This window comes from Rousettus aegyptiacus, unplaced genomic scaffold, assembly GCF_014176215.1.
Source record: "Rousettus aegyptiacus isolate mRouAeg1 unplaced genomic scaffold, mRouAeg1.p scaffold_m13_p_3, whole genome shotgun sequence".
NCBI classification, from domain to species: Eukaryota; Metazoa; Chordata; class Mammalia; order Chiroptera; family Pteropodidae; genus Rousettus; species Rousettus aegyptiacus.
The window spans coordinates 16,797,046-16,820,431 of record NW_023416306.1 but is presented as its reverse complement, the minus strand read 5'-3'; the positions used below and the strand labels follow the sequence as shown (position 1 = coordinate 16,820,431).

At 49.0% G+C, this 23,386-nt stretch overlaps 1 protein-coding gene across 18 annotated transcripts in view; it reads left to right on the top strand.

Moving 5' to 3' along the window:
• The window catches only part of ZNF618 (zinc finger protein 618), a 163,747-nt gene extending 140,482 nt beyond the window's left edge, over positions 1-23,265 (top strand). For 4 of the 18 annotated variants that reach the window (XM_036218250.1, XM_036218249.1, XM_036218247.1 and 1 more), the window contains 7 exons: positions 199-438; positions 2,312-2,467; positions 4,049-4,129; positions 6,241-6,285; positions 7,289-7,366; positions 14,774-14,875; positions 15,497-23,265. In XM_036218250.1, coding sequence (XP_036074143.1) covers positions 199-438; positions 2,312-2,467; positions 4,049-4,129; positions 6,241-6,285; positions 7,289-7,366; positions 14,774-14,875; positions 15,497-17,013 — 2,219 coding nt within the window. In that variant the 3' untranslated portion in view covers positions 17,014-23,265. Of the gene's footprint in view, positions 1-198; positions 439-2,311; positions 2,468-4,045; positions 4,130-6,240; positions 6,286-7,288; positions 7,367-14,773; positions 14,876-15,496 lie in introns of all 18 variants that reach the window. The other 14 variants (XM_016126267.2, XM_016126263.2, XM_016126266.2 and 11 more) reach the window with 10 other exon arrangements.
• Positions 23,266-23,386: the final 121 nt, after the last annotated feature.

Here is a 23,386-nt window from a genome sequence, read left to right as displayed (position 1 = left end):
AGGCTTCCCTCAAGGAGAAGCTGAGGAAGGTTCTAGACTCTGGGACTTTCTCAGGCTCTGGGTAAGAGTGAGAGAGTCTTTGCTTTCTGTGGACTGAGACCAGCTTTCAGCCCTCGAGCATGGGGGTCTGTGGCTCAAGAGGCCACTTACTCGGCCAGCTCTGAGGGCCCTCGGGGACTGAGAGCGTGACCCTCTCAGGTACCGCCCCCGGGTGGGAGCCACCGGACGATCCAGACACGGGCTCTGAGTGTTCACATCCAGAGGTCTCCCCGTCTCCACGCTTCATGGCAGCGAAGACCCAGACGAACCAGTCGGGGAAAAAAGCTTCGGCCTCCGTGGTCCGATGCGCCACCCTCTTACACCGCACCCCTCCAGCCACCCAAACCCAGACGTTCCGCACTCCAAATTCAGGATCTCCGGCAAGCAAGGCGACCGCAGGTACCGATGGCCTATGTCACCCCACACTTCCTCCACTCCCTGCCCTGCAGCCACTTGCCACAGCTGTGCCCGAGGTCATTGTTCCCTTGCACGAGCAGGAGTGGAGGTCCCATCGTTCTCTGAGACGAATCTGGGCGCCAGCTCTGCCTCCGGCTGGCCCTCCAACCGTGGCGAGCCACCTAACCTCTCTGAGCCTTAGGGTTTCTTATCTTAAATCAGAGAATTATACGAGTTTGGTTTGCACACTTTTTTTTTTTTTTTTTGAAACGGGAGAATATTTTTCCCAAGTCATGGCCTAAAGTGTTAAAAATAAATGTTTTTTAATTAATTACCAACATTTGAATATTAGATTTTTATGTAAAATTTGATTTCTAGCTGACATTGAAAAGTCAGTTTTGGTACTTCTGGGCCCACTTTCCTGCAGGGTGACAATTGTCTTGGGACAGAGCCACAGCTGCCTCCTTTCATAGAGCATGTGCTCTCCACTTTTCCACAGTCCCCACCACTCCTTCCTGCCTACCCAGCACAGTGGCCATGTGGCAGGTGTCATTTCTCATCATGATCACACTATCGTCTGTCTTACATCCAGCCCAGTTCATTCATTTATGTCACCTGCCTGGACCCTCTTGGCATGAGATTGCATCCCCCATTTTTCAGAAAACCCAGTCTAAAAACTCATTTCTATGAAGAGCCACTTTCCTTGAAGCTGAGTGGTTGATCTGGAGCTCTCTTCTCCCGGCCTTTCCCTACCTACTACTAACTACCCAAGAAATTGCTCCATGACTGTAGCCCAGTGTGAGACTGATAGACACCAGCTCCGGTGTTTTCTGAGTCCACGCGGAAAGGAGCTCAGACTCTAGGAGAGTGAACAGGCAGTGAGAGGTGAACAGCAGCACTGTGCGCTAAGTACCAGTTATCAGAAATCCTGATTCATACCTGGGTGGAACAAGCCTTGAGCCTCCTGCCTGGATGTGTGGCATGTAGGGTAGAGTGATCACGTGGTCCCTCTGGGACTGTGGGCCTTTCAGTTGCTTTCAAGAGGCCCATAGCCATTTATTAAATCCACAAGCAGTCAAACTGTGAACAGTTAAATCTACTGGTCCAGTAGATTGGACCAGTGACATAGCCAAGTGACTAGTTGTGCTTGCCTTTACTCTTTGGTTCAGGAGACTCCTTTTGGGCAAGGATGTGGTTCTTAAAAATGTCTGAAGATATGCTTATTGTGCTTAGATCTCCCAAAAGAAGGGTAAGTAATTAATTAACCTTAAAGGTAACGGTTTTTCAGGTACTGTGTTGAGGAAGGCCAATAGCTGTTGTATTTTTGCAACAGTAGTCACATATTAGACTGTTCTTCATGGGCTCATTGGTGGTCGATGTTGGCTCAACTGAATGATGGGATCATGGCTTTCAGATCTTGCTTTTTACTCTTGACCTGGTGGCTGGGAGTTTTTATGACTGTAGTCTCCTTAGAGACCAGCTTGCAAGGGGCCATGTGGTCCGTGGCAGCTCTCAGAACTCAGTGTCTCCAAGTAAGTATCCAGCAAGCTATGGGACTTGCCTCTGGCTGCCTTTATGTGACTTGGAAGACTTGGGGGCAAGGGTGTTTGTCACACCTGGCTTTACCAGGTGGGCAGGGCAGAGGACACCAGGTTGTGAGCAGGAACTGGCATGTTAGAGCTGGAAGTCGTCACTGCCCTCATCACGCCAGAATAGGTGGTCTTCCTGTGTGGTTGTACGGGTCTGTGCGTGGGACCTCACCTGTGGCGCTGTCCGCTGGTTTGCAGCCAGAGGTGCCTGTGGCAGGGATAGCTGATCAAAATTGGCATCGTCAACCGAGTAATAGGAAACTAATTATAACTTCATTTATCCTAAGTTCTACCAGTGTGTTGGTTAGGCTACACGAAGATCGTCCGCAGATGGGTAAGCGGCCCCCTGCATGCACAAGGATTAAGACAGAGAAAAGAATCACTCGTTAAAAAGGAAGCATCTGCCTCGAGAATGAAATCTTTTTATTCTGCCATCTTAGAAGGTTAGCAGCATGTCCAGCCCCAGGAACTTGACCATCTCACTTTCCTCTTTTTTTTTTTTTTTCCACCTGTAAAATGGAAATGACAGCTTGAACCTCACGGAGCTGTCGGGAGGATTAAGGGAAACCGTGAGTGTCAGGTGTCTGTCAGGACCAGTGCCTGGAACATAGCAGCCTGCGCTCAGCCCAGGCATTCCACAGACACATTTGGAAGAGAGGGTTATCCTTGAGATGCTGCGGACAGCCCCTGCAAAGAGGAAGCTGCGTCAGGAAGTATCGTTGGGGTCGCGGGACAGGGCGTTGAGCAGGGCCTGTAGGAGCCGCCTCTGGTTTCCTTTTCATCACCCCGATGATCTGGAACCCTGGCTCCCACAGTATGAGTGAGCACTTGCCGTTCTGGCGCAGGGTAGACTGGGCGACAGTGGCATTTCCCACAGTGGGTTCCCGAAGTCACTGTTTTTGAAGGATATTAAGGAATGCAATATTTTAAAAAATGGGTTTTAGTGGCCAAATATGTTTGAGAAGGCGGAGTTAAATAAAGCTAAATGGGTCGCATTCTGGTCAAACTTCTCAGAGCCTTTAATATCCTTGTGCAAGTTGTTTCTCAAGAGAGGGGCTGTGTCAGCTAGCTGCTTATTCTAAATTGAGTCGTTCCCAGAAGCCTGTATCCCCCTTGATCCTCCAGCATCCCACTGTGCCGGGAGCAGCTTAGAAAAGCCAGGTTACCTTCCAGCTCAGATGTCTTGTGTCAGTACCTTCTGCAGGTGGGGCTGAGAATGGGGACTAAATTCATGTTTTTCCACTTGTTGGACCTTATCTCTGCCCTTCGGGGCTTCCGGACAGCACCTAGGAAAGGCTGAGCCACTCAGGAGAGTGCCACCTGTGAGCAGAGACACCCCAGACATCACCCTGGAGCTAGTCCCTTGCCTGGGATGAACGCCGTCCAGACCTCCCCTGGTTTTTGGCCTCCCAGGATTTGGGGCTGCCCCAGCTCTTCCTGTCACGCCTTCCCTCCCAGGGTGCCTCCCCGCCACCCACTGACCACTCAGCTTGTGGAAATGGATCAACTGGCCCTCCTGCTCTGCCAGTCTTGCCATCCTCCCTGCTCCTCTGTGAGGCCTGTGGCTGCAGAATCTGGCAGAGGGAGTAGTGGGGGTGAGGGGGGTGGGGGGCGTAGGTCCAAATTACTCAGTGTCACAAATGTGGCTCTCCAGGGGCCAAGGATGGGAGATCCAGGCCATCTGCTCACTTGGCTGGATTTCATGTGTGCTCTTGGACTTGTCACCCACACGTCCCCCCATGCCTGGACTTCCACCCATTCTGGGCACTGTCAGGAGGGTGTCTTGGGGCCCTGACAAGGTATCAGGTAATTCAGGTGAGCCCGAGGAGCTGGGGTGTCTGGTTTGCGGTCCTGGAGCTGGTTCTCCCGGCATAGAGCCCCAGGCCCTCCCCAGCCCGGGGGCCGGCAGCACGCTTCCCAGGTACCCCGGCCTCTGAGCCGCCTCTGGGATGCTCCCCCTCTGGGCCTCGTGCTGATCCATCACCATCATTTTCTCTTGCTCTCTCCTGTCCCCCACCCAGCAGAAAGCGCTTTCAGTCGGAGAGTAGAAAGCAAAGCACAAAACCACTTTGAGGAGACGAATAGCAGTTCCCAAAACTCCAGCGGTGAGTGTGCCCCGTGATAGCTGTCCTGTCCTGTGGCCTCCACCTCCCTTTGCTCCCAGCCGGGGTGGTGGCAGGTGCTCTGCGGGCCTGGGTCTTCGTGGTTGATGGTGGTGGTGTTGGGAGGAGGTGGGGGGTCGGGAAATTAGAAGGAGGCCAGGGTCAGACAAGCCCAGGAACCTTTTCTTCTAGGGACATCCCTCTGGGTCTCAGGGCGTCTCAGGAGCTGTGGCCCCTCTTTGTCTCTTGTCCATGAGAGAGGAATTTCCCCCTCCCAGTAGCCCACAGCATCCACTCACATGGCCCCAGAGGGTCGGGCCTGAAAGAGTCATCGCTATGTTTTTAGTGTAAACACCGTGGCCAGCTTCTTCCCAGGAGAGGCACAGGAGGTGTAGTAACGAGAGCTGTGGCCTAATAGCCAGGGCCCTGAGTTCTGGCCCCACTTTGGACCAGGGCCATCCAAAGGTTCCCTTCCCGCCCCACCAAGCCCAAGGTTTGCCTGAGGTTCCCGGTGGTGTTTTGGCTCCCCCTGGTGGCTTTCTCCCGCAGGACCCTGGCAGAGCCTAGAGTGCCTTGGACACAGCAGCCAAAGGTTACTCTCCCCGGGCAGACCCAGGTCAGCCTGCAGGGCCGTGGGTGGTCATGAGCATCCTCTGTCCGAGAAAGCCACAGCACTGTGGTCTGCAGAGTGATAGCCAGGTCAGGAAGGGAAAAGAATTCTTAACAGTTTGGTTATATAAAGGTAAGGCACCCACTCAACTCTCTTGCACAGTTGAAGTTTCATTTGCCATATCAGGTGTCGGCTTGTGCCCAGCATGTCCTGGGCACTGCTTGGGTGTAGATAGATGGTAGATGCGGGTTGACCGCCGGGGCCTTTATGAACCAGCCAGGAGCACAGACTTGAACATGGAGGCTTCTGCATAGTAATCTGAGCACCGGCTAACGTCTCCAGCCGAAGCTCAAACCCCAGCTCTGCACTACCGCCTGTGAGCTGGTGGCTTGGACTAGCCTCTTACTTCCTTCTCCGCTGTAAAGTGCCAGTAGCCCACATGTCCCTGCACTGGTCAGCGAGTGCCCTGCGTAGATTACGTAAGCACTCGCCTGGTGAGCTGTTTTGGTGGTTGTTTGTTTTTGTTTTTACGTAAACCGTAAAGTGATTGGATGAGTGCCCCAAGCAAGGGAGTGAGGTGTTCTGCGAGAGCCCCAAGAATGTTGACAGGATCCCTTAAACTGTACAGAGCACATCGGCTTTTCCAAGCTGTTTCACCCTTCTGAAATATATAATCCAGCAGCCTCTGCAACAGGTCGGCCTAAAAGTGATGGAGTTTTTTTGCCCAAGGCCACAGAGGAATAAGTAGCAGAGCCAGGACAGAACCACGGTCTCCCGGGAGAGCCTTTGCTCTCAGCCGGCGGGGCTGCATCCCTTGCCTCTCCTTCCACCCGAGCTGATATTCAGAATTGGGAATGACGGTGTAAAGTGCAGCCACCATTTATTGAGCGCTTACTGTGTGCCTGGCCCATGTTCAGAGCTGTGTGTGTCTTACCTGTTTTCATCCTTACTACAGCCCCAGGGTGGGGTCGGGTGGGGGTGGGGTCAGTGTTAGCGCCACTTTCTGGATGAGGAAGCTGAGGCTCAGGAGAGGTCGATTGTTGCCCAGGTCCCCAGCTTATAAGTGGTGGAGCCAGGATCCCCAGCCTAGTCCATCTGGCCCCCCTCTGCTTCCTCTTGCATCTGAGGCTCACCTGACGACACCAGGAAGCATGGGGGACGTCCCGGCAGGCAGAAGCCCTCAAAAGCACAGCCCTCGCGGTGGCTGCTCTGGTCCCAGTGCCAGGACCTAGAAGCATCTACCTGCTCTAAGGTGGGCAGCCACGTGTGGACGTTTTCTTCTTACATTCTGTGAGCTCACTTTTTGAGAGTTGAGCATGTCCTAGAGGAATGGCCCTGGCTGATCTTGCCCTCCCTGATGCTGCAGGATGTGAGCCTGGCTCAGATGCTCCCCCTCCTCCGAGAGCCCCATCTAGCTTACCACTTATTAAGAACGGAAAGAATGACAGTTGTCTCAGAGCACCAGAACTGGAAGAGACTTAGCTAAACTGTTTCTCTTTTGCAGAAACTGCAAGTCCCCTGATTTCCAATACTTTCCCTCTCCTACAGAGTAAGTCGTGGTCCCGTCGGTGGGCTGGAGAGGGCGAGACAGGGCAGGGAATGAACTCAGCTGACCACATGCTGTTGGGGCACTCTCCCAGGCACAGCTGGTGGAGGCAGGAGGAGGACCCAGCCCCGGGCGGGTGGAGTTTGGGCGGGGATGGGGCAGAGCCCTGACCGGGGGCAGCCTGCCTCTGCTCCCCTCCCCCAACCCTGGCAGGAACACAGACCTCCTCCTTCCTGCTCACTGTGGCAGCCTCAGGACACCTCCCACCATGTCAGCCATTCCCTCCTCTCTGTTCCCTACCCTCCTTTACACCTCTTCTTTCTTCTTCATCCCCCATCTCTTGCCAGGCACTGATTTGAGTGTTGGGACGCAGAGATGGAAGTTAAAGGTTCATTGGGGGACTCGTTCCCATGGCCGCATATGCTCTCATTCTCCCGTCCCTTCTTCCTCCTCTCTCCTATCCCTTGTTCACATCTTACCCTCTTCTCGCTTTCCTATGGCTTTCTCTACTTCTTACCCTCTTCTCTTGTTCCTTCCCCTCCCTCTCCTGCCCTCTGTGTCCATTGTCTTGTTTTCGGTTCATTCCTACATTCATTCATTTGTTCACTCAGCAAACAGTGACATCCGTGTGCTTCCACAGGCAGCGAGATGGGCTGTGGAATCAGTAAGACGTGGTCTCTGCTTAAGAGCGCTCCTGGTCCATTAGTGCTGTCCTCCCGCAGCCCATCCTCAGTGCCCAGAACAGTGCCTGGCACACAGTAAGCACTCAATAAATAGCTGCTGCCTGACTGCATTAGATGGTCTCTCTATCTGCACGTCTTCCTCTCTCCATCGCTTCCCTCCTCCCCGCAGCCTTTCCCTCACTAGTTAGTGATGGGGACAGACAGGCTGGGCCCAGAGCCCCAGTGTGTGTTTGGGTTCCCAGTTCCAAATCTGCCCAAAGCCCAGCAGAAAGGTGTCCGGTTTTGTTCTGCCCCTAACAGAGCTGCTTCTTTTGTCCCCGTAGAACCTTACACCTGTGGCGCCTGTGGGATCCAGTTCCAGTTCTATAACAACCTTTTGGAGCACATGCAATCCCACGCAGGTAAGGGGCCCAGTGGCCCACGGCGGAGCCAGCCTGAGGCCCCCAGGGAAGTCCATTCTTTCCTAGGAAATGGTCACAGGACTTGGGACCTGCCCTCGCAGAGCCCTAGTCAGTTATAACACGGGGGGCATGGGAGGCCTGTGCTCTGGGGACACAGTAGGCTTGGCGGGAACACAGAGAGCAGGCGTGGAGCTGAAGGCTTCCGGAAGGTTGTGGCTCCAGTACGGAGCCTAAAGGCCAAGTAGAAGCTGGCCAAGAAAGAGGCATCAATGCGGACATTGAGTGTGGTTTGAGATCAGGGTGAGCAGAGGCAGGAGTTGGGCGTGGGGAGGCATCAGCCTGGGCAGCCTGTGCCTAAGTCCCATCTCGGCACAGTCACATTCGCTGTGACGCTCTGGCCCACAATGCAGCTGTCCTTAAACTCGAGCAGGCATCACTCACCAGCAGGCCTCATCAAAGCACAAATTTCTAGGCTCCACCCTGAACTTCAGATTCCGTAGGTCTAGGATATGGCCTAGGATTTGCACCTCTGACTAGTCCTCCGGCCGTCCCCTGCTGCTAGTCTTGGGGCCGGGCTTGGAGAAACACTGCTCGAGCTCCAGGCTCGTAGCCTGCTGTCCAGATAACCATTTCATCCACCGTTTTGCCATCTTTCCGGCTTGGAGCATCAGTTCCCTCCCTCCAGACCACCCAGCCTTCCCACAGACCACGTCCGGTTTTAGGTTTTGTCACAGTGGCATCCCACCTCTGGTCTGATTTCTGTTTTAGTCAGGGAAGCACCGTTTGCCATAACAGATAAATCCAAACTTCTTAGTTTAACATAATCATTTCTCAGTCACATCACAGCCTAATACAAGTGGCCTGATCGAGTGGCCTTCCACATGGTGATTCAGGGACCCAGGGTCCTTCCTTTGTGTGGCTTCTTTTTCCCCTGGGTCTTTGGAACATTCTGTGACTGGTGGGTAGGGAACGGAGCATGCTTCATTTCATACCTCTTGAGATGGCAAGTGACACATGTCATATAAGCTCAAATTCCAGGGACAGGAAAAATGCCCAGAGCCACTGCCTAGGGACAGCCCAACATGCTGCAGAGGGAAACAGGAATCCGGTGGGTCAGCTAGCTGTCCTGTCCCTGCCACCCCTTCCTCAGAGTAATCCCCCGGAGGCATTGGAAGTGATGAGAGAAAGTTTCAGTAATAGGAACTGTTGTTATTTCTACTGTTTGTATTATTATTGCTTGTATCCCTTTTACGTTTTCAAGTTTTTCACATAATCTTCTAGGTCTGGCCTGACTAGTATAGGACTAGACTCTCTTCTAGGCTAGGTACTGTTAGTGTGACCTTCATTCATTTTTTCATCCATTCATTCAGGATGTGTTTATTGGGTATCCGCTCTATACTAATTCACATAATCTTTTGGGGAGCCTATTATTTATTCTAATGGACTTGTTAAAACAGGACAGAGTTGGATTGGCAGTCAAGACACGTGAGTTCCGTCCTCCACTGTGCCTCCAAGCCCTGTGACTTCGGGCAGGAAACTTTGCCCCCCTCTCTGAGCGTCTCCATCAGTAACACAAGGGCACATAAACCTGCGATCTCCAGCTCCCGTCCTCACACCAAGACTCCCTCTACACGTGTCTCACACCAACTCCTTGCCTTTGCTGTCAGTCATCCCGTGCCAGGGAATGCCTTGAATGCCAGCCCAGGGCATTTACACTTGACCTTATAGGGAACAGTGGCAGCAGTTGGAAAGCTGCTCAGGGACCACTGCCTGAGCACGCTGAGACTCCCACGGCCCAGCCCCTGCCTCCTGCTCTGAAACCCCAACCTTCCACCTGCACCTCTGCCAGCTTCTGGAAGCCGAGGTTAATTAGGGAAGAGTCCGGGTGCCTGTACTTCCGTATTCCTCAGGTTCTTGGGCAGAGGCCATTAAAATGCAAATCGAGGCTGCACCTTGTGGTGGCCCCACCTCCCCCCAGCATCTCAACTTGTTTTCTACAATGAGCTTTGGGCTGCTTTGTTCTGGTCCAGCGCTAGCCGAGAATGCAGGAGGCAATCCAGTGCAAAGCCAGGCAGAATCCCAGCCAGGCTGAGTCGGGATTAAAGGATTGACTCCATAGAGAGAAATTAAGCGTCATGATCTGTGCAGTTCACAGTGCTGCTGATAAGGGGGATCAGCCTCGAATAACACCAATCTCATTAAGAGGCTGCTGAATGGCACACGGTAATTCCTGCTAATAAACTTCCTTCCTGTGCTGTAGAGAAACCTGTCTTGCCTCCTCTAACAGTTCAGGAGCACGTTTTGGTGGTAATAATACTAAAGATAGCTAACATTTAGTGACTGATTACTGCGTGTCAGGTCTGGTTATTTTCATCATATCTCCCGCACAAGCCTGTTAGCTCGCTGACATTATCGTCTCATTGTACAGAAACGGAGAGAACCACGGCCAGGACAGGCTCAGAGAACAGAGTCGCTGGCACAGAGTTGCACAGCTGCAGCATGATTTGAGCTCTTACTCGGTGCCAGGACTTGTTCTGAGGGTTTTACACGTACTAGGTCATTTTTAACCCTCAGAACAGCCCTCTGAGTTGTGTCCATGGTAGTTCCACTTTAGAGATAATAAGTAAATTGAGGCACAAAATGTCTAAGTAATTTGTCTAAGGCTATGCAGTCACAGTGTCAGACCAGGCTTCCAGCCCTCAGTGAACTCCAGAGCCTGTGCGCCTGAGCACCACCCTCTTCACCCAGGTGGACAGGGCGGAGGGTTAGCAAAGGTAAAGCCCCCTCGGAGATCATCCTACCGGCCTCTTATTAAAGTTCATTGAGGAGGACCACAGCCAGCAGAGGCGTGGGAACTCACCCAGGTGGCAGACAGGTCGGCAGCTGCAGTCTTAGGATTTGAGAATGGCCACACTTGATTTCTAATCCCTTTGAGCCCCTTCACCTTCTGGGCCCCAGTCTTCTCGTCTGTAAAGTGGGCTAACTAGTGCTTTCCACAGGCTGGGTGCATGTTCTAAAGATAACACGTGAAGTGTTCTGGGCTGTGGGACATTCGAAGACCGGACAGCAACAGGCATCTATTTTCCCATCCCCTGCCAGAAATAACCACCTTCTCCTTCCTGCACTGGTCCCTCCCTGGGAGATACAGCCTTTATTCCAGCCTTGCATCCAATCCTTTGCCGATATGTATGCGTGCCAGTCTGCATGCACGTATATGTATCTGTGTGCATGTGTGTGTTTATCTGTGGCACATGGGGATAGCCACACTGAGTACATCTTATTTCCTGCTCAAGCTGTAAACCAAGCTTTTTCACAGAATAGTTACTGAGTACCTCACCCATTTTTTAATCAACCAATACTAAATAGTGTTTTATACTGCTAGGTTGAATAATCTCTGTTCCCAATCTTGCGGAAAGCCAGAGAATGAGGGAATCACCCTGCAGCTTGCCCAGCCCCAGCATTTTGGAGAGAAGAGGGGAAACTGAGACCCAGAGAGTTGAAGGGACTAACTCAAGGTCATACCCACAGCCATGGCAGAGCTGGGTTCAAACCCAGGTCTTTCAAATCCCTGTACTCTAGAGAAGAAAGTCAATAAGAATGGCTGCTGGTTTCTATCCTTCAATTTGTGCTTCCTCTTTTTAAATTTAATATCTATTCGTTAGGAGAAATTGGGAAAATACAGAGAAATTAGGAAATGAAAAATCAGCCATAGTCTCACTACTCAAAACTAACCACTGTTATTCATTGAATAGGTGTTTTTTTCCAGTCATTTTAAAAATCAGGTTTATTGAGATATAATTTATTAAAATAGAATATATCAATTTTAAGAGTGCCGTTGAATGGGTTTTGACAAATGTGTGTAATTTAATCACCATCACAGTCAAAACATATGACATTACCATCCACCTAGGACGTTTTCTCCTGCCTCCTGGCAGCTGGCCCCTTCCTTCGCTCACCCTCGCAGCCACTGTCTGCTTTCTTTCGCCATAGTCTTTCTTTTACTGGAATTTTATATAAATAGAAGTATTTAGTCTTCCGTGTCTGACTTCTTTCACTTAGCATACCTTTGAGCTTCACCCACGTTGTTCCATTTTATGAGCAGTGCCCCTTTTTTATTTCTTAGTTATGTACTATTGTTTGGATATGCCACAATTTGTTTATCCATTCACCAATTGACGGATATTTAGGTTGTCTCCAGTTTGGGGCTATTATGAATAAACCTGCTATGAATATTCAAGTACAAATCTTTGTGTGGACATATGTTTTTAACTCTGTGGGTATATTCCTAGGAGTAGACATGCTGGGTCACATGGTAACTCTGCGGTTGACCATTTGAGGTAGTGCCAGACTGATTTCTAGAGAGGCATTTTACATTCCCACCTAGAGCGTATGAAGGATCTGATTTCTCTACATCCTTGATGACTTGTTATAATCTGATTTTTTGATTATAGTCATCCTATGTACATGAGGTGGTATTTCATTGTGACTTTGATTTATATATTCTTGATGGCTAATAACGTGGAACATACTTTCATGTGCTTATTGGCCATTTGAATATCTTCCTTGGAGAAATGTCTTTTTAGATCCTATTCCCATTTTTTAATTGAATTTTTTTCTCTTTTTATTACTGAATTGTGAGTGTTCTTTACATTTTCTAGATACAAGACCTCTATAAATATATGATTTGCAAATATTTACTCCCATTCTTCGGGTTGCCTTTTTACTCTCTTGATACTATCTTTTGAAGAGCAAAAGTCTTTGAATTTAATGAAGTTATTTATTTATTTATTATTGTGTATGCTTTGGTGTGATATCTAAGAAACCATTGCCTAACCCAAGATCACAAAGACTTAACTCTGATTTTCTTTTAAAGTTTTATAGTTTTAGCTCTTACATTTATGCCTATATTCCATTTTGAGTTAATTTTTCCATGTGGTGTGAGGTAGGGATCCAATTTCATTCTTTTTCATGTGGATATACAATTGTCCCAGCACCATTTTTTGAAAAGACTATTCTTACTCCCATTGAATTTTCCTGGCCCCCTCCTTATTGAAAATCAATTAACCACATGTGTGAGGTTATTTCTGGATTCTGAATTCTGTCAATCCATATGTCCGTCTTTGTACTTCCAATACTACACTGTCTTGATTACTGTAGCTTTGTGGTAGTTTTAAAATCAGAAAGTGTAAGCCCTCCAACTTTCTTCTTTTTTAAGACTGTTTTGGCTATTCTGCATCTCTTATAGTTCCACATTAATTTTAGGATCAGCTGGTCAGTTTCTACAAAAAGCCAGCAGGGGTTTTAGTAGGAATTGTATTGAATCTAGATCAGTTTTGGGTTATTGCCATTTAAAAAAATATTGTCTTCAATTCATGAATGTGGAATATCTTTGGGTTCTTTCAACAGTGTCGTTAGTTTTCAGTGTACAAATCTTGCACTTCTTTTGTAAATTTATTCCTCAGTATTTTATTCCTTTGGATGCTATTTATAAATGAAATTATTTTCTTAATATAATTTTCAGCATTTATTTGCTATTGTAGAGAAATAAAATTGATTTTTTTCATATATATTGACCTTGTTTCCTGTAACTTTGCCGAACTCATTTATTAGTTCTATTAGTTTTGTGTGTGTGTGTGTGTGTGTGTGTGTGTGTGTGTGTGTGTATTGCATAGGTTTTCTATACATAACATCATGTCATCTACAAATAGAGATCATTTTGCTTCTTCTCTTCCATTGCAATATAGATTCTTTTTTTCCTCATTGCCCTTGCTAGAACTTCTAATACATGTCAAGTAGAAGAGATGAGAATGGATGTTTTTTTCTTGTTCCTCATCTTAGGGGAAAAGCTTTCAACCTTTAACCATTAGGTGTGGTACTAGCCGTGGGTTTTTCATAGATGTCCATTATCAGGTTGAAAAGGTCCCTTTGATTCCTACTTTATTGAATCTTTTTATCATGAAAAGGGTATTGGGTTATATCATACTCTTTCCACATCTATTGAGATGATCATGTGATTTTTGTCCTTCATTCTATTAATAAGGTATATTATGTTGATTTTTGTATGTTGAGCCAACTGTTTATTCCTGGAATAAATCTCACTTGGTCATGTTGTATTATCTGTTATATATATGTAGCCAGATTTGGTCTGCTGTATTTTATTCAGGACATTTGTGTCTATATTCATATGGGATAGTGGACTGTAGTTTCTTATAATTTCTTTCTTTGATTTTGGTGTTATAATAATGCTCGTCTCATTAAATGAATTAAGAAGTGTTTCTTCCTCTTCCGTTTTTGGGAAAAATTTATGAAGAGTTCCTTTAATAGATAATGGAATTCACCAGTGGAGCCATATGAATCTGGACTTTTTGTGTGCATGCAGGAAGTATTTTGATTACCGATTCATTTTTTTTTTTTTTTCAGATTTTCTGTTTCTTGAATCAGTTTTGGGAGTTTGTCTTTTTAAGAATTTTTCTATTTCATTCAGGTTATTTCATTTGTTAGAATACTATGGTTGGTAGTATTTCCTTATAATTCTTTTCATTTCTATCAAGTTAGTAAACTTGTTTTGTTTTGATGCCCTTTATCAAGTCAAAGAAGTTTCCTTCTCTTAGTTTGCTGAGAGTTCGTGTCATGAGTGGATGTTGAATTTTTTCACGTTTTAATGTGCATTTATATTTATGGAGATCATTTTTTTCCTTTTTAACTCTTAGTATAGGGAATTACACTGATTGGTTTTCAATTATTAACCCCAACTTGCACTTCTGGGATAAACTCCGCTTATGATGATGTAGTATTCTTTTTACTGTAGTTAGTTTGCTCATGTTTTGTTAAGGATTTTTGTGTGTACGTTTATGAGGGATAGTGGTCTGTGGTTTCTTTTCCTGTAATATATTTTCCTCTAGTTTGGGTTCAGAGTAATGCAAGCCTCAAAAAATGAATTTCTAGTAAATATATTGAAAAGACAAAAAAAATCACACTTTGAAGAAGTGAGTGTGAGATGCTTTAGGCCACTTGGGGTGTAACTGGCACCCCTCGGCTGTTTCAGAGCTAGAATTCATGGTCATGTGTGGGCGTGAGGCCTCCCAGCCAGACTCGGGCACAGCGCTTCCCACTCACTGAGCACGAAAGTCCTCACCAGGCAGTGTGCTCAGCTTGTTGGCTGCATTATGTCGTCAGTCCTTCCAGCAATTTCGTCACAGCTGTGTGATTGTCTTCATTTTCCCAAGTGATAAAAACGAGGGTTCACAAACAGAAGCTAGTCATGTGAAGAGGAGCCAGGACCGGGACGCAGGCCCGAGTCCCCGAGGCTGTGTTTCACCTGTACCCACCGAGCTCTAGCTCTCGTCTTATCAGTCCACGGGCCTCCTGTATTTTGGGGTTAACACACTGTTCCCTTTGTGCCCACAGCGGACAATGAGAATAACATCGCCTCCAACCAGTCGCGATCGCCACCTGCTGTCGTGGAAGAGAAGTGGAAACCCCAGGCCCAGAGGAACAGTGCCAACAACAGTAGGTCTCTCCCAGGGGGAAGCCCAGGGGACTCCTGGAGCTCCGCCCCACGCACCTCCATCCCCCACACAGGTTGTTCCCTTCTGCCCCTCCTCCCCACCACCTGTGCCTCCCATGACGACGGACGACCATGCACAACAGTTTCCAAAGCACTCTCACATCTAAGGCCTCGTTTGTGAATTACGACCTCATGGGATGGGCAGAAGGAGGCCTGGGGAGAGGAGGCGATCTGTTTGTGGTCACAGAACACAAATGAGTGACAGAATCCGAACTGGAATCTGCTCTCACCATTTCTCTTGGCTGTTCTTTTCTGACATTGTGGCCTCATTTATTTTGTTCACTAGATATTCCTGTATTAGAGGCCATTTTTAAACTGAGGAAGAGGTTAGACTAGTTGGCTTCAAAACCGTAGGTGAATGACACATGTAGCAAGTATTTCACACATACCAGTAAGTTTTATTTCCACGAGACTCGCATGTTAGACAGCCAGCACCACCAGCCTGTGTGAAAAATAAAAGCTTCTAATTCCTAATAATAGATGCTTAGAGTATTAAGCTGCTGCCAGACCAAGGAGCCTCAAATGCCAGGATTAATGACATCTCCCCTTGTGTCCCTTGCCAGCCACAACCAGTGGTTTAACACCTAACAGCATGATCCCCGAGAAAGAGCGGCAGAACATCGCAGAGCGGCTGTTGCGGGTCATGTGCGCAGACCTGGGTGCGCTGAGTGTGGTGAGTGGGAAGGAGTTCCTGAAACTGGCTCAGACGCTGGTGGACAGTGGTGCCCGCTACGGCGCCTTCTCGGTCACCGAGATCCTGGGCAACTTCAACACGCTGGCGCTGAAGCACTTGCCGCGCATGTACAACCAGGTGAAGGTGAAGGTGACGTGCGCCTTGGGCAGCAACGCCTGCCTGGGCATTGGCGTTACCTGCCACTCACAGAGCGTTGGCCCTGACTCCTGCTACATCCTCACAGCCTACCAGGCTGAGGGCAACCACATCAAGAGCTACGTGCTGGGAGTGAAGGGCGCAGACATTCGCGACAGTGGCGACCTAGTGCACCACTGGGTGCAGAATGTGCTGTCGGAGTTCGTGATGTCAGAGATCCGGACAGTGTACGTGACAGACTGCCGGGTGAGCGCGTCCGCCTTCTCCAAGGCCGGCATGTGCCTCCGCTGCTCAGCCTGTGCCTTGAACTCGGTGGTTCAGAGCGTGCTGAGCAAGCGGACGCTGCAGGCCCGCAGCATGCACGAGGTCATCGAGCTGCTGAATGTGTGCGAGGACCTGGCGGGCTCCACAGGCCTCGCGAAGGAGACCTTCGGGTCGCTGGAGGAAACCTCGCCACCGCCCTGCTGGAACTCGGTCACGGACTCGCTGCTGCTGGTGCACGAGCGCTATGAGCAGATCTGTGAATTCTACAGCCGGGCCAAGAAGATGAACCTCATCCAGAGCCTCAACAAGCACCTGCTCAGCAACCTGGCGGCCATCCTGACGCCAGTGAAGCAGGCGGTCATTGAGCTGAGCAATGAGAGCCAGCCCACCCTGCAGCTGGTGCTGCCCACCTACGTCAGGCTGGAGAAGCTGTTCACCGCCAAGGCCAATGACGCGGGCACCGTCAGCAAGCTGTGCCACCTCTTCCTGGAGGCCCTCAAGGAGAACTTCAAGGTGCACCCGGCACACAAGGTTGCCATGATCCTGGACCCACAGCAAAAGCTGCGCCCTGTCCCGCCCTACCAGCATGAGGAGATCATCGGCAAGGTGTGTGAGCTCATCAATGAGGTCAAGGAGTCCTGGACAGAGGAGGCTGACTTTGAGCCCGCCGCCAAGAAGCCCCGCTCTGCCACCGGCGAGAACCCCACAGCTCAGGAAGACGATCGCCTGGGGAAGAACGAAGTATACGATTACCTGCAGGAGCCCCTCTTCCAGGCTACCCCTGATCTCTTCCAGTACTGGTCGTGCGTTACCCAAAAGCACACGAAACTCGCCAAGCTCGCCTTCTGGCTCCTCGCGGTTCCGGCCGTGGGGGCCAGGAGCGGATGTGTAAATATGTGTGAACAGGCACTTCTAATCAAAAGGAGGCGACTGCTCAGTCCAGAAGATATGAACAAACTCATGTTTCTGAAATCCAACATGCTTTAAGACTTTAGTTTGGAACAAAAATAAAAAATAAAAAGAGAAGAGAACGGTAAAAAGAAAAAAAAAAAACACAACACTGTCGCAAACAAAGAAAAGGAATTTAAGTTCTAAACACTGTGGACCTCATTATAAATGCCCCCTGGAAACTTAAGTGCTTTTTTCAGTGTGTGTGTGCATGTGTGCGCACACCCACACCTGTACGGATATGTGCGCGCGCACATACCGTGGGTGCGGCCTGGGGATCTGTGCTCATCTGTGAGGCCACAGAAGCCTCACGCACACATGCACACACATACTACCCTGGTGCATGCACACGCGCCTGCTCGTGGGCGCGTGTGCATTAAGCTGGGTGTGTCAGGAAAGCTGAGTGTTCGGGAAAGAGGGAAGATGCTTCACCTTTTCTCAGTAAGGGGCTTTAAAGACTCCGTTTTCAGGTGTGCAGATTGGTAGAACGCTGATGTCGTAACGTGTTCAGGCAGCTGAGATCTGAAGTGACTTGACACTTTCTGTCCTTCACCCCGCGGTCCCCCTTTTTCCTCCGTCCCCTCCTCCAAGCCCTCCTGACCCTAATGCCCCAACCCCACCCCAGCTGCCCTGCCATGGATTCTCCAAACTGCATCAGATGGACAGTTTCTGCACTGGACTTTGTTCTTGTTCACCTTCAGGGCATTGAGCTGCTGCCTTTGAGACACCCTTAGGTGTCACGGGGCAGCCGCCTTAGAAACACACCTATCTATCTCCCCAAATCAGGAAAGGAGACTTAAAGAATATAAAGCTGACTTTTGGCTTTTTAATATAAGAGAAAAAAAAAAAAGACATTTTTCAGAGAAGTATAGATACTGTCTCCACTCCTTAATACTTTTATTCTAACATTATAGCAGTTTTTACTTTTTTCTTTTTTGTTTTTTGTTTTCTTGGGGGTTTTGTTTTGAGTTTTGCTTTCGTTTTTTGTTTTTGTTTTGTTTTTCAAATTTGATTTAGACTCTGCTAGGAGGCACTGAATGTCTATAACTTATGTTTTGGAAGTCTTTTTTTTTTTTTTTTTAATTGCTCTTTTCCTCAAGTCACACTGTAAACTAGCTCATCTCAGTGGTATATTCACTATCCTAAGGTTTGTATTAGCCTTCCCTGTACAGCCCAGTTTTCGTGTATTTGAACAGCCAAGACCATGAACTTGGCTGTGCTGTCTGGAAACCAGGAGTGGGGTTGGAGTCACAGGTTTCACAGATGTGAGGTTTGGTGGAAGCCATAGGGAAGCATGTGGCTTAGGAGTTTCCTGAATGTAAGTGGAAGACCCGCCCTCCTGGCTCGCTGTGTCTGGTACTGCGAATGTTTGATTTATATACCCAGAGTGCATTACACTACTCGCCACATCACTGACACTTCCAGCTCAGCCGGGACTCCTGAGTTGATCCGTGTTCACATCCATCACACCTCAGACCCACGGCCTCTCCTCCCCACCAGGACCCTAGGGGTTCCGGCGGTTCCATTGCCCACAGCCCTCCTTCCAGGACAATAGTTGAGCACGGTGCCTTGTGGGCCAAACGATTAATGTCTTGAGGGTGGAATGGCATTAGGCCACATTCAACTCGATGCTGTGAAAGATATCTTTAGGCTTTTCTCTCCATGAGCAGTTTAGGTTCTACACACTCAGTCCGAATGCTGAGAGGGTGGCCCCTGTCCCCTCACAAGAGGTGGTTCTGTCAGGATCAATGCTCAGCCTCCCACCCCACCTCTCAGTGAATAAAATGCTCTCACATATTCCGGTACCCATGGCTGTGAGATGGAGGTGGTTACACCAACGGCTTCAGGCTGAGGATGACCACCATCGCAGGGGCTGAGTCCACTCCATCCCTTCCTGGTAATAAAGCATTACTCAACTGCGAGATACCTCGACTACAAAAGCACTGTACAACAGCCCTGTCCTCTGGGTCCATGGCAGACGGAGAAGTAAAGTTGGTTTAAAAACAGTGCCCCTGGGGCCAAGCCTGCTTACTTTGGCTCATGAGAACTGACCCTCCGAGTCCTCGACATACTGAATTGCATCCAAGTGGCCCGTTTCCACAGTCTCTCCAGCCAGCCATGGTCTCAGGAACCACCATGCCATTTCCTCTCCTGGAGAAGTTCTAGGCGTTTCCTTCACAATGTTTCCAACCGGGGTCATGCCATCAGAAGAGCCTCTGCCCGCACTGGACAGTCATCTAATGACACTCCCTAGAGAGTATGGGAGCATCAGCAGACTTTTTTGACTGGACCTTTGGGGACATTCCAGAAGGTGCTGCAGGGTTGCTGATGAGTAGCAGGTACCTACAGCTAAAGGTCCCTTCAGCTTTGCTTTGCTGCTGGGACAGGGTCCGTGACCTGGCACTTTAACCACACAAGGAGAGTCACAGCTGCCCGCCTTGTGTGGTCAGTGGGAGCAGAGCCATGGAGCCCGTCCTCCTCCTCAGAGCAGAGCTGTGCTGGCGTTGCCCTGTTACTGGGCCAGCTGTTAGAAGGCAGGCATTTCACTTTCTTGCAAAGCCATCAGAGACCAAGCCCAGATGTGCATTTAGAGCACTCAGCATTCTTCTCTTTGGAACACGGGACATCCGCCCTCTAGGATGAAAACTCGAGTTAAGTCTTACAAGGCATTAGGTATCTAGTCATATGTATCACCTCCTGTTCTATTCTTCCTTTCCGCCTCAGTTCAATCCTTGGGACTTGACTTGCTCTGCGGGTTTGACGTGAAAGCTGCTGGATACTCTGAAAGCTGTCTCCTGGGCTGCCTTATCTGGATGTGGTAACAAGGTGGCAGGTGGTCATTTTTTTCTTGCAATCTCTGGTTCCCCAGAAACCGCTGCCGCCAGCAGGAGAGACTGTGCGAAGGTGCCCCCTCGGCCTGCTTTCTTATGCAGGTAATTCCCATAGAGCAAATCCTGCTGCAATGAACAGCTTAACAAAACCCAAAGATCTCACACTGGGCTCCTGATTTCCATCAATAACCACCTTGTTCAAGTTCTAGTTCAGCCAAAGGATTGAGGTAGGCTCTTCCGGTTCATCTCCAGGCACCCAACCTGGCATTGACCTTCGGAAGGATTTTGTTTTCCTGCTTCCCACTTCTGTAGCTGCTGTAGGAGTTTCCACCACAGGCCCTTGGGGCTGGCAGACCAGGAACCGTTTCTGCCGTGTTTTGGGCAGCCTAAGGCGGTTATTTTCTCACTTGGACACAACTCGTCTCAAGCCATGTGATTCCTAGGACCGAACTAGTCTTTGTTTTGATATACACAGACCCCAGAGGAGACTCTGCAGGGATCTTGCCCTTCACTTAAGGTCAGTTAGCTTCACCACCAAAGCCCAAGCCAAGGACCACACCTCGTGGGTGGTCCCTCAGATTTGGAGTAGCCCGGGGGCCTGGGCTGCACCCAGAGCAGCGATGCCATCCCAGTCATCGTGAGTGGATGCTCTTGTCCCGACATTATTATCCCTTCCCTATGCCTAGGTCAAGCAGCCCTGCCTCCTTCCTGGTGGTAGTTAGGAACTGAGAAACAAAATGAAAGGGCCACCTGGGTCTGCATCCAGCCTGCCTGACAGCCTCATGCTTGGCAGAGATTGGCTCTTGGCTGTGAAAAGGGCATGATGACACAATTGAGAAGTTATGGATTTCCAGGATTCAAGGAAGGACATTTTGGTTTTTTACATCAGGTCCGTAGACTGGCAGGTGTTCTCTCCTTCAGTTTGCTCCTTTATCTCCTGCACTTTCGAGAAACACCCAAGAAAATCTCCACAAACCATAATTTCTACTAGTAAGCCAAACTTGTGTCTTTAGGAGTCCCTTATGCTTACGGGAGGCCACATGCTCCCACCTGGACTTGGACTAGACTCCTTGGAGAGCGAGCACCTGGAGAGATGTCAGATACAGCACACACTCTGTGGGATCCACAGGTTCACAGAAAAGGTTGAAATGAAGCTGGGATGCAGATAGAGAAGGGAGGCCCCATGAGAAATGGCCTAGAAGGGGCCAGTACCTGGATATTGTCATCATGGCGGATGTGCTCACAGAGACAGGAAGAGGAGGCGCACTGGGCATGGTGGGCAGCCTCCTGCCACACTCAGTTGGATCGAGTTCATAGCTGTGCCCTTGCCTTGGGAACAGGGCGATGCCTATGCCCTTGGGAAAGGCTCCTAGAAAGGCTGCTGCTTTAGACAGAACCAAGAGGCTACATAAGGCTCAGGCTGTCCCTTGGAGACAGTAGGCGGGGGGCTCCTGTCTCGGCCCTGCCAGCCCTGCCCCAGCCACCTGTATCCATCTGGGCCGGCGGGAGAACTGGGACGGGGCCTGCCCCTCTCTTCACTGTGGCTAATGTTTGCTAGGCCAGTTATGGTGAACCAATGATAACAGTGTTTTTCCTTCTTATGTTGCCCTCCTGGTTTCCCCTTTTCAGAGCTTTCTGGAGGGTTTCGTTGTTGTTTTGCATTGTCTCTCATAGGGTTTGAGGGTCGTAGTCGATAGAGGTCTGCCTTTCCTTAAAGGGGCCCTGTGGTTTCTGTGTGAAAAGGTTCCTGCTTCTGTTTGGTAAGAGTGAAGATCCTTAGGTCGCTATTTGTATCTTGACGCAATCACAGTGTCACTTTAAAGATTCAATTCCTGTACAGAGAAGGATCTGCTAGGTTTGCAGTTGGGCGTCACCATCAGGATCCATGAGGGTCCCATCCATCCACGCGTCCCACCGGGCACCTTGACTCTTCAAACCAAAGTTCCTTATAGGGGCACAGCCCAGCCTTGACTGCAACCTCAGGGGCCTGGGATCCCTGTGGCACTTCCTGAAGTCCAGGTTGGCAGAGACCTTTTGGTCTGAGACCGGCCAGAAGGAGGGGCTCCTCCCACACCCCAGGCGCCAGCCAGTCTCCTACCTGGGACCCTCCCTCCCACCCAGCTAGGGTGGCTGGGTTCCCCAACAGTGAGCAAGCTCGTGGATTGACGTGGGGCTGGGACTCAGCAGCCAGGAGACAGAGAGGCCTGCGGGGCTGGAGGCTCTCAGACCCACCAGGCAACACGTCCAGGGCCATTCAGATCCCGAGCATCAGGAAATAATTTTGTACAAACACCTGAAGCAGAGATATTTTTTAAAAAGTATAAATTATTTTCAGTTCTCTTCTGATCCTACCTTTTTCTTTTCCCCGCAACTCCACATCAGTGATTCTTTCACATCAGGTAAACCTTGAGAAAGCCTTGGTGCCCCCTCCCTCCCACACCCCACTCAGTAACCACGTGTGTGCACCCCGCATCCTTTCTCAGTAGTTAAGATGTTCTAGGCAATACCATAGGCACATCGGACTGTGTCTCTCTCTTCGAGTGCAAGAAACTCAAGTCATCTTTAAAAAATACAAAAAAAAATTTACAAAAAAACAAACACAAAAAAAATATCTTTTTTAGGCCAGAGTTTTCTACAGGTATTAATGAATATTTTTCTTAATCCTTATAAGTTTTATGTGTTTAATATTTCTTAATACCGGTAGCATTAATTTATACTTTTGTAGCAACACAATATTTTTATAAACAGCCAGTGCTTGGCTCAAGTCTCCACGAGGGGTTTATGCAGGGCCATCTTGGGACTCTGTACCATGTACTGTATTTAAAAAAAAAAGTTACCTAGTGTCACCCTTGCTGTGTTAATTAACAAAAGATGTTGTTTGCAGTCTCCTGTGTCTGTGGATCCAACAACCTGTGGATCCAACAATTCTACAAGGAGTCACATTGCATGGGGGTTGAGTTGACGGTTCTTGTGTGATATGTAAGCCCCCGAGACCAAACTTGAGGGTTTATTTAAGGGTTTTCTGTTTGTCCTTTGGTTTTTTTGTTTCACTTTGTTTTGGTACCGTTTCTCCATTTACAGCCAAATCAGTTTTGTGATGTTTAAAACATATACTGATGTCAAATGGAGGAAAGGAACAGAAAAAGAAAAAGAGTTTTACAAAATAATAAAATTTAAAACTGAGCTGTTTAAATGTTGCTGTTTTTACCTGTCTGTTCTTGTCTGAAAGTGGGACATTCCCAGGGAGAAGAGGAATGTTCCACTTGGTTCCTTAAATCGCCAAAAGCCCCAGCCCAGAATTCAGAACCCCTCTACTCCATGAATTCTTGCAACATTATTTCCCAGTTGGTTGATACCAAGGCAAAAAGACATCCTTTTAATGGTTAGAGGATCAGTTGCTTCAATGATTTCATGTCAGTGTTGTATTTATGGTTTTACAATAAAACAACCTTTAGGAAGATGGCAGTGTGTGGCTTTGTTTCTTGGATTTGGGGTTGGGCCATGTCATCCACTTCAGAGCATCTGCTGGTGAGTAGAGGTGGACCGGAGGCAGGGCACCTGGGGGTGACCGCTGGAGTCCA